Genomic DNA, 14,633 nt, shown 5'->3' with positions numbered 1-14,633 from the left:
TTCCTCCTCTTCTTTTATAATAATTTAAAATGTCTGTCTTGATTTTTCAACCAGCAGAAAGTTTTTCTTCTTTTGCACTACCATAACCTTCATGATTTTAAGCATTTCCCTAAAATCTTTCTTTAAAATGTAGACATACAGCACGGTAATAGGCTCTTTTGGCCCACAAGCCCATGCCCCCCAATTGCACGCTATGTTTTAGGAAGGTGGGAGGAAACCGGAGCCCCCGGGGAAAACCCACGGAGACACACAGAGAATGTACCAACTCCTTACAGACGGCACAGATTCAAACCCCAGTCCTGATCGCTGGCCCTGTAACAGTGTTGCACTAACCATACCTCCTTCTCTGCTGTAAGTAAAACATCATTAACAGAATCTGAGGCTCTGTTGCAGAAGTAGACAATTCCAACCCATTGAATCGATGCCAATTCCTAATCAAGTGATCCAGTTGGTCCCATTTCTCAATGCCAGCAACCTGTTCTCTCTGCTGCCCATACATTTTCTTTTGTTGCACTCATTTTATTTTCAGCACCCTGCAGGCACCATATCTCAGTTTTTTAAAAAAAATTAAATACATGCCGCACCCCCCCCCCCGCCCAGTCTTTCCTCTAACGTTGCATCCATAACGTTGTCCAGCAGTTCCACAAACCTAGCCTCAGTCTGCAACTTGGATGCTGGCTGTGCAGTTGCACCCTCTCTGCACAGGTGTTGCCACATCCCAAGGACATGGTTAACTGTCTACTGGAAATTACCCCTCCGTGTAGGTGAAGGCAAAAATAATCCAATAAGCTTGTGTGTAAATGTAAAATTGTAGGGGGTTCAAGGAAATGAAAGGGGGAATGGGGCCACTCCCCTGCCATGATCCTGATAGGCCATGTCGTGGGATGACAAGATTCGGTGAGTGTATTCTGTACTCTACATAGCCCTCACAGCTTTCCTGAAGTGCGGTGCCCATAATGGCATTCAATTTGAATAATTATCTTGTACAGGTTGAACATATCTTCTTGGGTTTGCACTCTGCTTTTATTACAAGTTCCACCTGCTTTATTAACAATGTTTTGATCCTTCTGTGTTTGCCATTGGCTTTCAAAGGGTAGCAGTATTTAATAAGCTGCTATGTGGAATTTAGCAGTTCGTATTCTGAATCCTAAAAAATGATGTAAACTGAAGGAGAATTTGGAGTTGATCAAGCTGTCAAAATATTCAAAATGGTGTCGATCCTGTCCAACTAAAACTATCTTCCATAGGAAGATGTGTGAACCTGAATAGAAAGCTTTTGGCTGTTGTTACCAGGAGAATGGAACTGAGAGGTTGGCACACTAATACAGTAAAATCCCTGTTATCCGAATTCAAGCAACCAATGAAAATAATCATGGAAAAAAATCACAGAAATTTAAAATGGGCTTACCTCACTATTTGTTCTCCCTTCACACAGCACGCAGACTCAAGCAACTGGAAATCTCGCTTATCTGGCATCTCCTAATCCCCGTAGGTGCTGGATACCAGGGGTATCAGGACTTTTAGAAGAAACAGTTTTGTCCCTCCATCTTTCATCCTGATTAAATATAACTTGTGTAGTCAGCTTTTCAGATTCTGTCTCTCTAAATTATAAATAAAAATAGGAGAACGAGCTGCCAGGGGAGACTACAAAAGCTGGTATGATTTTTCACATTCAAAAGACATTGGCAGAGATGTATGGACAGGAAGGGCTAAGAAGGATGTATTATGAGCCAAATACAACACTCTCCCAGAATGTCAACTTGGTTGGCATGGATGAGATGGGCCAAGGGGCCTGTTCTGCATGACACTATGATTCTAAAACTTATTTGATAATTATGCTAATTTTCTTCAATGTCAATGACCATCCATTTTACTGAAACTTCTCTCCAGCTTTTGGTTGATGCCTGGATTTATGCTGAAAAAGATTGTTCTTGGAAACTTTACTTCTGGACCTGTAGATTCAAAAATGGCAGACGCAATTGATTTCATGGTTGACCGGGTAAGAAATGTTTTGTTGTTGTTCATTTGGTTGTGTTGGATTTTCCCAAACCGGATTCGAACTTGAGTCTCCAGACCAATGGTTTGTTGCTTTGGCTGCTGGTACAGTACCTTGATGACAAAACTACTGTGCTCCGCTGAGCAATTCGTTAAAGCTTGCCCTCTTAAAGCTCAAGAATTTTGAGAGACGATTAATCGATTAAAACCCAGCAACCAGAAAATAACAAAATATGAAAACACAGAGAAAAGATAATAATACTGGGGAAAGTTACACCAGAGAAAGTAGCAGGTAAATCCCATGCAGTCGCCCAGGTTCAAAGTTTGAGCTCAGCTCAGGAGGCCAAATAGTTGTAGAGGAAGTCCATTCCATTTCATGCGCAAGGTCACTCCAAGGGAAATTTTAGTAATTCAGCGTTTGTCACTGATTGCAAAATCATGAACACTCGTGTCCATTTGTCACACTGGAGAGAAAAAAAAAAGTCCTGGACCTATTCAGTTCCAGATTTGTGTGCGACCTACATCTTAGAAAGAAGGGCATTCGCGTTAGTTATTTGGGCAATTGCTGGAATATTTGTTACGTACTTGGATGAAAGCAGCGATGACAGCAACCAGGGATTTTAACTTAATGAATGCGAAGATTTAACTCAAGCTGGAGGTAATGGATACTGCTGGAATTTAAAGCTAAGAGGAATCCAGCACGTCGATCTGGAAGAAAAAGAACAGTTGATGTTTCAGGCTGAAACCCTTCCCTATGACTGCTCAAACCTTGAGGAAGGGTTTCAGTCCAAAGTGACAACCATTCTCTTTCTCCCACAGATGCTGCTCGGCCCACTCAATTGCGTTTAGCTTCAAATTCCAACATTGGCCGACTCCAGCTTGAGTTAAACCTTGGTCCCTCCAACATATTGCTGTTTAGTTTAACGCCACCTTGATTTTTGTTTCATGAGCACTTCCTATCTCTTTCTCTCTCCTTTTGTTCATAAACAGTTGGAAAGTTTGGGGCAGGGTGAGCTGGCCTCTCGTCTCACTCTTAATTGTCAGAACTCCTATGTAGAGCCTCACAAGATTAAAGATGTCCCTGTAACAATAATGGACGTGAGTATGTTTGATTTCCAACATCCAGGAATGCCTGGGTTCCCTCAATGCTGCTTCTAACTGCACGTTTGATGGGTCAACTGGCTCATCTATTTTGTTACTTCTATTTTACTAGTCTGAGAATCAGAATTCATTGTCATGAACTTGTCATGAAATGTCTTGTTTTGCGGCTGCATTACAGTGGAAGCATTGCTATAAATTACACTTTAAGAATAAATAAATGAGTCCAAAAATAAGAGAAAGCAAGGTAGTGACTGTAGTTCATTGTCCATTCGGAAATCCGATGGCAAAGGGGAACAAGCTGTCCTTGTGCCGCTGGCTGTTCGTACCTCCTTCCTGATGGTAGCAGTGGGAAGAAGGCAAGGCTTGGGTGGTGAGGGTCTTTGAGGATAGAGGCTGCTTTCTTAAGACACCGGCTCTGGTAGATGTCCTCGACGGAAAGAAGACTGATGCCTGTGATAGCGCTGGCTAAGTTAACGAACCTCTAAAGCCTTTTCTTGTCCTGTGCACTACCAGACAGTGATGCAACCGGTCAAAATGCTCTCCACGCTACACCTGTAGATATCTATCTGCCTTTGGAAACATACCAAATCTCAAACTCTTCACAAAGTTCACCCCTGGTGTGCCTTCTTCATGTTACTTAGCCAGTGCTATTACAGGCATCTTTTAATTTTCTGTTTTTTTTACTCATCTTTCTAAGTTACTGTATGTCAAATGTTAAAGTACTGCATAGTAAGAGCATGAAAGTCCTTTGGATCAAAGGGAAAGTGTTGTTGGGTTAAACATGATCCACTAGCAGTTTACATCGACGATATTCTAGTTGACGTGTGAATGAAAGGATCACAAGCCCCACCTTATCTCATTGCTTCAGAGGCTTGTGATCAATCCCAGTAAATGCGTTTTTGGCGCTGCAGCCCATATATTTTTGGGACATAGTTACGCAAGGTGGTATTTTCCCCGTTGAATCGAAAGTGCGAGAGATTTGAGAATTTCCTACACCCGTTACATTTGGCCAGTTGCGTTATTTTAAGGCATGCTGAATTTTTATCGCTGATTCTTGCAGCATTTCTATTACCCCTTACTGAACTCCTAAAAGGATCCAATAAGTCAGTGTCCAAAAGACCATTAACTTTGAGAGATGATGCTGCGCGGGCTTTCAACAATGTGAAGACCGTGCTTGCGAATGCCACGATGCTTGTACATCAAAAGCCCAGCGCCTTGCTCACTCAGCCACAGATGCATCTGTCAGTGTGGTGGGAGCAGTGTTAGAACAATGAGTCTGTGGGCAGTTGGAACCTCTGGTATTTTTTTTTCAGCCAAGCTGTCACCAGCTCAGGTCAAGTATAGAATGTTTGGTCGAGAACTCTTGGCCATCTATCTTGCAGTGAGACATTTCCGCTTTTTAATGGAAGGTCATCCTTTCATCATTTATACAGACCACTGGCCTCTTACACATACTGCGATACAAGCACACATTTCTACTCGCTCGGAGAGATTCGGCACTTGGACTACAATTTTCATCGGACATACAGCACATCCAAGGAAAAGCAAATGCACCCTGACCAGGCGCGACATTGGCGGTAGTTGTATGTAAGGCGTCATCGATTTCACCTCTGTGGCTCTAGCAGAACTTTCCTCGAAACTAAAGTAGGAAAAGGTCACAACTATATCAAGGCTGAAAGATCCTGGGGAAGTGCAGTAGTAGGGTGGAGGGAGAGGGATAGAGGGAGAAACAATGTGGAGGGGTTAAATCAGAGAGAAAAGAACAGGAAAAGGTGAAGAAGAGATAGAAACAGTGGATCTAGGTAAACAGGTGAAGATACCAAAAATTAGAAAAAAATGCTCTTCATGCCGTTGGGTTGGAGGATACCCATGAGGAATATGTGCTGTTCCTCAGGTTTGTATCTTTGGCCTCACCCAAGCGATGAATGAGGCTGAGGAGAGACACGTTTGCCTGGGAATGGTAAAGGGAATTGAGATATGGTAGTTGTGAATTGATGTGAAACAGTTCAGAGCAAGCTTACCAGGCTAATCTTTTGAGGAAGGATTGGTCAGGCTAGGCCTTTGTCTGCTGGTGTTGAGAAGGGAACACCTGATTGAAACATAAGGAATCTGATGAAGCGAAACTGTTTCCTATCATGGAAGAACCTAGAGCAGTGGATCTCAACCTTTTTCTTAACACTCACATACCACCTTAAGTAATCCCTTGCCACAGAGCACTGATGGGACCCTCCCTCCACCTCATTTCTTCCCCCCCCCCCCCCCCTTCTTTGTTTAAGCAAAGAACAGAGTTTGCTGGTCTGGGATATATTTCGTAGCCACTTAACTGAGAACACTAAAAGTAGATTAGCACCACATAATACTTACATGGCGGTTATCCCGAGTGGTTTGACATCTATATTGCAACCTCTCGATGTCTGCTTGAACAAGCCATTCAAGGAATGGAATACATGGATGACGAGCTCAGAAAAGTCATTTACAAAAGATGGCTGCATCACTTGATGTGCTGCGTAACTTCGTGCTCAAGGCATGGGATAAATTTAAAGCGGAGACTATGATAATGATTTTTAAAAAGTGCGGTATCTCTTGTGCAATTGATGGCATGATTTATTGTGGGACACTGATGACAAAGCTGAAACTGCCTCATCGGGTACAGACTGGGGCCCATACGATGACTGTTTAAACAGTGAGGGTATGGATGTGCCTGCTGCGATCTTTGCTTCAGACGATGATAGAGAGCGATTTTGAAGGATGCTAAATGTTGTTGTTTTCAATGAAAATCTGTCGCAATCGGGTTTTTGGTTTCTCAAGGGTCAACTTGTACACCAGATCAGCACGGATTGGATTTTGAGCTGAACTTAAGGTCTCAAAAGTATATCAACCCCTTTTTTTTTTTGAGGTTCATGACTTTTCTCACCTAGCATCATTAATGCCAATTACACCATCTTTTTCAATCATCTTCTATTTTTGGATGAAAGGGGAAATACATTTTACGTGGAAGTTTTAACTTGGCATTTAAGGGCAACGAAGACAAGCGCAGAAGTGTTAGCTCTGTGTTATTCCTGTGAAGCAGTTGGGAAATAGTTTTCAGAAGGCAATGTCTTCATGAGATTGACTCCACTCTCCACAATGTACCTTCTACATCACTAGACTAAAAATCTTGCTTTCACCTTCAGCAGAAAGTATTGATTGGATGATATCAGGATCATGTTTTTTTAACTGAGAAGTAGCAGAGTGCACGGACACAGCATTCAGCCTGCAGGCATGTGTAGAGCTAAGGTTCTCAAGTAAAGCTGTTGTACATTTGCAAGACCAATTTACTGAACGATACAGCAGTTTGATCCTTGATTGGTGGAACAGTTAGTACCACGCTATTACAGCACCAGTGATTCAAGTTTGGATCTGCTGCTGTCTGCAAAGAGTTTGTACACATGGGCTTCCTCCCAGATTCACGGACAAATGGAGTTAGCAGGTTAATTGGTCTTGGCTTGTGGGCAGAAGGGCCTGTTAGCCTGCTGTAACTCCAAATTAGTTAAAAAAATTAATCTGATACGCATGAGATTTTAGGCTGTGACTGTCCCTACTGTCTCCTATCATTTGCAACATGATAGAAGGTGAGCAATCTTTATTTTTCTAATAATTTCCTAATGCCCTTTATTTCTATTGAAGGCAAGTGCAAAATAACCTTGCCCAAATTTTTGGCCCCTAATTTAAATTTAAAATAGATTTTTTAAATTGTTTTAATTAAAAAAAAAAATTTTTGGACCTTCAGCATGGTTACAGGCCCATTCAGCCCATGAGCCCGTGCCGCCCGGTATGTTTTGAAGGGTGGGAGGAAACTGAGCCCCTGAAGGAAACTCACGGAGAACGTGCAAACTCCTTACAGACAGTGCTGAATTCAAACCCTGGTCACTGGCATTGTAACAGCATTGCCCTAACCGCTACACTAACCATGCCTTCCACCCCTTGATCAATCCCATGCTTCCTTCAACAACAGTGACTTTCATGTGCTCAATGCATACTGTGTCGAGCAGTATTTTATCACCTGTTTCCATCACCTGTTTTAGGTTTTTGACCACAGTGCACTTTCACAAGAAGCCAAAGAAGAAATGTACAAATTGTACCCAAATGCAAGACGGGCACATCTGAAAACTGGTGGTAACTTTCCTTACTTGTGCCGCAGTGCTGAAGTGAACCTTTATGTACAGGTGAAGTGCCAAACATTTTTTGTTGTACCTGTTTCAAGAACATGACATTGAATTAACTGCTTCCTTGATAAAGGTTCGCTACCTCTAGGAATATAACATGAAACTTCAATAGTTCAAAGTCCATTTGTTTGAAAATGCTGATCATTTGCCATGTGGCTCGCTGGGGTTTTTCCCCCCACGTTCCCCTGAACGACGTGTCCCTTCTAAAATTACTATGGCCTGTATCCAACATCCCTTTCAGCTCATGGGAAACCTATTTCTCCTTTAATTTACTTCCTTTAATTTAACCAGGGCCTGTTTTTCATGTTCACTTCAAAATTTGACTGGGGCCCTTTAAACTTGCATGGTTCCTGAGAAGGTTATATTTCTGTGTCACATCTCAAAATAAGAAACAAGGGTACTTTTGGGAATCAATGGGCGTAGAATCTGATCGTCCTGTAAAACTGCTGGGCCAGCAAATTATTATTTAGCTCCATCCCCTCTATTAGCTGCTTTTTATAAACCTACTGACTGCTTTTGGTTTCCATTAATATTAAATGCTCTTTTTTTTGTACGGTTCAGCGTGTTTTGTTTTTTTTTCCCGTCACCTTCCAACCTGTATCCATCCAAATTTTTCTTTAAAGTCAAAATTCTTAAATCTTGTAAAATTAGTATCCCACCTGTATTTATAAAACCATGTTCAACTTCGTATTATTCAAAACACCACTGAACCCCTCTATCACTATCACAATACGTTCTCTCTGCAAAATGGCTTTTGATAACTGCTTCCTACACCTAGAAGCAGTGATGTCATTTGTATTGACCGTGGATTTAACTGATTTTACTTGATGTTCGAAACACATTATGTTTAAGACTTTAGCAACTTCAGCCACTAAAGACTGAACTTATTTAAGTGGGCCGGGTGCTGGTCAGTGGGACTAGGAGGATGGGGATTTGTTACAGCATGGACTAGTAGGGCCGAACTGTTCTGTGCTGTAAGTTTAACTTCCACATGTATAACATTTAGTCTCTGATTTCAGATTCATCTGCGGCAGTTCCATGGTACCCGTTATGCTGCAATTGACCCAGCCATGGTGAGCGCTGAGGAACTTGAAGTGCACAGAGCCAGAGTTGACAATGTGAATGAAGGGGAATTGTAACGATCATCCTTGAAGGAAACTAATTCTCCACATAAAGGCACTGTGCTTAGAACTTTTTTTAAAAGTGTCCGTGGTGCCTTTCTTTTTAAAAAAAGTTTTCTTTATAGTATGGTTTATTTTTGTTTATTATGAGCAGATTTAATCCCCAGACAGTATGTGTTAACAGGCCTGGTTTGTGTGCCACACTGGACAATCTCCTATCTAGTTAATGAAGTACTCTCCAAGCCATGCATAAATAGCTGAGAAAGAAGTAAAAATGTATCCTTAGATTCATCCCTTGCATCAGTTCCCATTTTTTCTTAAATTCATTCTTTGATACAGCATTGGACCAGTTAGATGTTTCATATACAACTTGTCTGAGGGCCAAAACCATGTCATTTTTTTAAGGCTGGGCTTGTTTTACTGAGTTATGTGAAATTGTTATATAGGGCATTTTTTGTATTTTACACTGAAAATATTTTAAACAATTATTTAAAAGTTTGCCACAATTTGTTTTGAAGTTGATGCAAAACTAAATTTACATATTACTTTATGTAGTAATTAACTAGTTGTTTATAATTGCAAATATAAAGCCGGGATTGAATGCTTGAGTATAACCGATTACTTGTAAGAGTTGAAACTGTAAATAATCTGGCCCATCATTGAACTTGGTTATCTTGTAATTATTTTTATTAGGATAATCCCACTCATTGAAGGTGGGATTCACTTGCCTCAATTATAATCTGGTATCATGATACCACTGTGTTTGCTGCATTTTGTAAATTAACTGCACTGCAAGCAATATTACATAAAGTCCAAAACTACTTTTAAGGTTCAGCCCACATAGGTGACTTTGGATTGATGTCTTCTAATAATTACTAAATTAAACTGTTCATGTAGTATGCCATAGTATATGTTCATAGCCAAATCTAATTTACACCTGTTTCGTTCTCTGATCATTGTTTCACCTCAGCCTGACTCACAGAAATTTTTACACTTTGTTTTCCATTTTGTGTGCTCTTGAAGCTAGATTATTTGCTATCAGTAAATCCTGCATCCCCAGCAATCTCTCCCCTGCTTCACAAGTCTTGCTGTTAAGTAATGTACCGGGACTTGTTCATGATCTGATTGTAAGAACCCAGCTTTTCCAATATCACCATTCACTCTTTGCAAGTAGATCTTTACTGGACTATTTCTCCTTCCCAAAATGTGTTACCAAAATTCTTTACATAGTGGTCCAACCAATAATTTTTTTGAGAGTGATCCTTTAGCAAAGTTGATGTGCATAATGAAATGAGGACTAATGAATCAATTTCTCTGAGAATCTCCTGTTAAGCAGGCTGGAGTCTGACTTCTTGTTGGATGGCACACATGGTGGAAATACCAACTGTTGCCTGAGGAATAAAACGATCCAACCAGCAGACTGAATTTATTACCCAATAAGAAACTCCATCGTTTGCACAGGCTAAAAAAATGTTTTCACATCTTTTCAAGTGATTCCTGACATTCTTACAGATAACATCTGTTCTATTTCCTTAACCAACTTTCTCTGTTACCTCACTGAAAGATCAATCAAGTATTCAAACATGACTTACCTCCAACTAATCCATTTATTATTTCAAAATTCTTAGTGCCAAATACATTTTCCCAACGATTCTTCCAAAGCTACTGTAGCATTAGGTATGGTACCCACTGAACCACTCTAGGAGTAGTCTCTTGCCCAAGAGACTGTCAGAGGAATCTGCTGATTTATCAAAGAGCTGTCCTATCATTACATTCTCTGAACCTGTGCATTAATTTTACGTGGCCATTAACAGATCAAATCCATTCTCCTCGAGGCCTTTTTTTTTTAGCAATAGTTGCGTTCTTGGGAGCAGCACTCAAATTTTCATCGAAGGCGGACTGTCATTTTTCTCAGGAAACTTATCACTGTACTTGGGCCACTGGCCACCGATTGAAACGCTGAATTTAGATAGTTATCATCCAATGTGAGGTGAGCTGAGGCTATTTCCCAATGTAAATGTTTAAGAGCCTTTGTCCAAGATGCCATGCTAAATTTTGACATTTTATGGAGTGTGGGATTTGTTGCTAATTTGTATCAGCAATTTAAATTCAGTTTGTAATGGGTTTTTTGATAAATAATCTGGAAGGCCAGATAACTTTTTAAACCTCTTTCTGGAACAGCCTGAAGCAATTGAAGTTCAGTTCGAGCTGTGACATTGTCTCTATGGAGTTGATGACAATGAGGTAGCATTTAATTGATAGCACAGTAAACTGAACACCCAACTGTGCTGGGTGGATCACGTCTCCAGAATGGAGGACCATCGCCTTCCCAAGATTGTGTTATATGGCAAGCTCTCCACTGGCCACCGAGACAGAGGTGCACCAAAGAAGAGGTACAAGGACTGCTTAAAGAAATCTCTTGGTGCCTGCCACATTGACCACCGCCAGTGGGCTGATCTTGCCTCCAACCGTGCATGTTGGCGCCCTTCAGTTCGGCAGGCAGCACCCTCCTTTGAAGAAGACCGCAGAGCCCACCTCACTGACAAAAGACAAAGGGAAACACCCAACACCAACTCACCAATTTTCCCTTGCAACCGTGCCTGCCTGTCCCGCATCGGACTTGTCAGTCACCAATGAGCCTGCAGCAGACGTGGACATACCCCTCCATAAATCTTCGTCCGCGAAGTCAAGCCAAAGAAAAGAAAGAAACTGAACTTTGAAGGGATAATACTCTGAATGCTTGCCTGTGGTGCTGTGATGACGAGGTATCGGTAGTTAATGGTTGTGTAATTTTATGAAATGGCGAGATGTGACGTTCACTACACTGCTGAATAGATTAATTTCCAGGAAAATGATATTGATGTTTACGTTCCCGACTGAGAACATTTCATTGAAATGTGAAAGGGATTCCTGCAGGAAATTCATTTTGTATCCTCTTCTGCTGGTTTCCTGAGGGGACACTATAATTTGTGCATTTAGTGTCCTGGGAAACTCGCAGCCTTTACACCAAGAATATGTGTAACAAAATTGGACTTGGTTTTTATCCTATAAGCTTTGGGTAAAGGAGCAGGATAATGCTCCTCTTAATATAAAATTCAACAATATTGTGAATAAAATATAGTATTTGCTTTGGCTTTCCAAATACACCCTTAATTTTGAATGGATCTTTTGCGAAGGTGGAATTGTCATCTTTTGCTGCAACCTGTCAAATTCTCACAACCCATTAAAGGTTCCAGCAAACATTGCTAACCCAAACTTGGAGCCATAGAAAATTACAGCAAAGAAACAGGCCCTTGTAGTCTGCCAAACTATTTTTCTGCCTAGTCCCACTGACCTGCGACCAGTCCATAGCCCACCCATCTATGTACTTGTCCAAATTCTTCTTAAATTGAGTCCGCATTTTCCACTTCAGCTGGCAGCTCGTTCCACACTCCCACTACTTTCTGCATTAAGGAGTTCCCCCAAACCTTTCCCCCTTCCACCCTTACTTAACCCATGTCCTCTGATTTGCATCCCACGCAGCCTCAATGGAAAAAGTCTACCTATAATTTACTCTATGCCCCTCATCATTTTACATACCTCTATCAAATTTCCCGTCATTCTTCGACACTTGAAGGAATAAAGTCCTAATCTGTTTAACGTCTTCCCTGTAACTCAGTTCTTGTGGTCAATATAATTTTGGATTGGTTATAAAATTCTGTAATTTATAAAAATCCAAAGTTTCAGATGATGTTCTATGGCAGAATACTTCCCAGGAGAATTTACATTTGCACTTTAGATGACAGTTTAATCAATTAATGAAACAAAAAAAATGTTATACAATTTATTTTCTATTCTTACCTGCACCAACAATTGAAGACTTTTGTATTAAACTCATCTAATATTTAACATTTTGGTCCACTGGCGTGCATTTGTATTCTTCATGTGCTTTTTGCATGCATATGTGAATTAATGCTGCATTTTGAAAAGGTTACAGCAGTAGCTGAAGGTATTTGAATACACTGAATACCAGTTTGCTTTCAACTCTCTTCCTAACTTGTTATGTCATATGCTGCTTTCTGTATGGTAATGGAGCTTTTTACACACTCAACACTAACGCTGTTGATCTGATATTTTAAAAACCCAGGTGTTCTAGTTTTTAAATTCTCTTTGTTCTGTTTCATGGTCTCCCTTTAAATTTAGCTGAGCCAAGTGTTGATGCTCCCTTTAAAAATCAGTCATTGTTCAGTCCTCAAACTGACTGGGCCATGGTCCCCTCACATTTTAAACTTAGCTGGTTCTATTTTCTATTCTTTCTTTAAACTTAAAGGTTATTTGGGGGGGGGGGGGAGAGGAATATCGAAGTTCACTGGAAAACCCATTATGTAATTTTTAAAAGAAAAGAAAAGCAAACTAAGCGTTTTGATGTATATAGTAACTTCCAGAAATTTTTCTAGTCCCACACTGCCAAAGTTCTGAGGGTGACCAATTGAGTCTAAAAGATAGCGATGTGATGCAGCAATCACAGGGAAAGTGACCAATGTCAAGGCCTTCGATAAGGTCCCGCATAAACGACTGGCTTCCAAAATCAAGGCTCATGGGATTGGGGGCAAAGTATTGATGTGGATTGAGAACTGGCTGGCAGGTAGAAGACAGAGAGTTGGGATAAATGGCTCATTTTCTGAGTGGCAGGCGGTGACCAGTGGGGTGCCACAGGGATCTGTACTGGGACCCCAGCTGTTCACAATTTACATTAATGATCTGGATGAGGGGATTGGATGTAATATCTCCAAATTTGCAGATGACACTAAGCTAGGAGGGGTTGTGTGCACGGAAGAGGGGGGTCAGGAAGCTCCAGTGTGATTTGGATAAATTGAGGGTTTGGGCAGATACATGGCAAATGCACTACAATGTGGATAAATGTGAAGTTATCCACTTTGGTAATACAAACCGGAGGGCAGATTACTATTTGAATGGTAATAGATTAAGAGATGGGGAAGTGCAGAGAGACCTAGGGATACTTGTACACCAGTTTCTGAAGGCGAGCATGCAGGTACAGCAGGTGGTTAAAAAGGCAAATGGTATGTTGGCCTTTCTATCAAGAGGGTTTGAGTATAGGAACAAGGATACCTTACTGCAGCTGTACAGGGCCTTGGTGAGACCCCACCTGGAGTATTGTGTGCAGTTTTGGTCACCTTATCTAAGGAAGGATGTTCTTGCAATGGAGGGAGTGCAGAGGCGATTCACCAGGCTGATACCTGGAATGGCAGGACTTATGAGGAAAGATTGCGCAAATTGGGATTGTACTCGCTGGAGTTTAGAAGATTGAGAGGGGATCTCATAGAGACATATAAAATTCTGGCAGGACTGGACAGAATGGATGCAGATGGGATGTTTCTAAGGTTGGGAAAATCCAGAACCCGGGGCCATGGTTTGAGGATAATAGGCAAACCATTTAGGACCGAGATGAGGAGGAATTTCTTGACCCAGAGGGTGGTGAATCTGTGGAATTCATTGCCACAGAGGGCAGTAGAGGCAGGTTCATTAAATCTATTTAAGAGGGAATTAGATCTATTTCTTCAGTATAAGGGTATTAAAGGTTACGGAGAGAAGGCAGGGACGGGGTACTGAACTTTAAGATCAGCCATGATCTCGTTGAATGGCGGAGCAGGCTCGAAGGGCCGAATTTCTATGTTTCTATGAAAGGAACTAAAAATGATTGAAGGAAATAGACCAGGTTGCAGAACAGCAGTTGAACTGCAGGTGATGAGACAGAGGCACCAAGAGCTGTGAGGTTGGAGACAGACTGAGTAGGTAGATGGCAATAGGTCAGTCAGGTGGAGGGAGCAAGGAATTGCTCTGATGGCCGGATGGCTTGGAAGGTATAGAGGTGAAATGCCTTGGGACACTGACACTGAGGGGAAGGTGGGTCTGGTTGGTTCAGACAAACATTAAGGGCACTTGCAGAGTAGCAATGAATGTTTTAGTCTCTGGCAGCAGACAGGTGAGAGCCCCTTGAAATAGCATAGGCTCACTTAATTTTAACCTCCATCTTGCTCAAACAAACGTGATCATATAATCACACTCAGTCACATGAAAATAAATTCCTCAAATATTCAATGGGTGTACAAGCACATCTGTTTACACTTTCCAATGCACACGCCAATAGTGTAACTTCTCATGTAATTGACTTGATGTTAATACTTCTTCTCACTCTCTCTAACCTGAATAC

The 14,633-nt window shown here is 41.3% G+C and overlaps 1 protein-coding gene across 5 annotated transcripts in view; it reads left to right on the top strand.

Annotated features, from left to right (window-relative positions):
• spg21 (SPG21 abhydrolase domain containing, maspardin) overlaps positions 1–12,310 on the top strand; it is a 66,695-nt gene extending 54,385 nt beyond the window's left edge. For all 5 annotated transcript variants that reach the window (XM_069910684.1, XM_069910685.1, XM_069910686.1 and 2 more), the window contains 4 exons: positions 1,891–1,999; positions 2,986–3,093; positions 7,161–7,301; positions 8,321–12,310. In XM_069910684.1, the coding sequence (XP_069766785.1) occupies positions 1,891–1,999; positions 2,986–3,093; positions 7,161–7,301; positions 8,321–8,440 (478 nt within the window). In that variant the 3' untranslated portion in view covers positions 8,441–12,310. The remainder of the gene's footprint in view (positions 1–1,890; positions 2,000–2,985; positions 3,094–7,160; positions 7,302–8,320) is intronic.
• Positions 12,311–14,633: the final 2,323 nt, after the last annotated feature.

This window comes from Narcine bancroftii, chromosome 14, assembly GCF_036971445.1.
Source record: "Narcine bancroftii isolate sNarBan1 chromosome 14, sNarBan1.hap1, whole genome shotgun sequence".
NCBI classification, from domain to species: domain Eukaryota; kingdom Metazoa; phylum Chordata; class Chondrichthyes; order Torpediniformes; family Narcinidae; genus Narcine; species Narcine bancroftii.
This window is presented reverse-complemented; position numbering and strand designations above follow the sequence as displayed.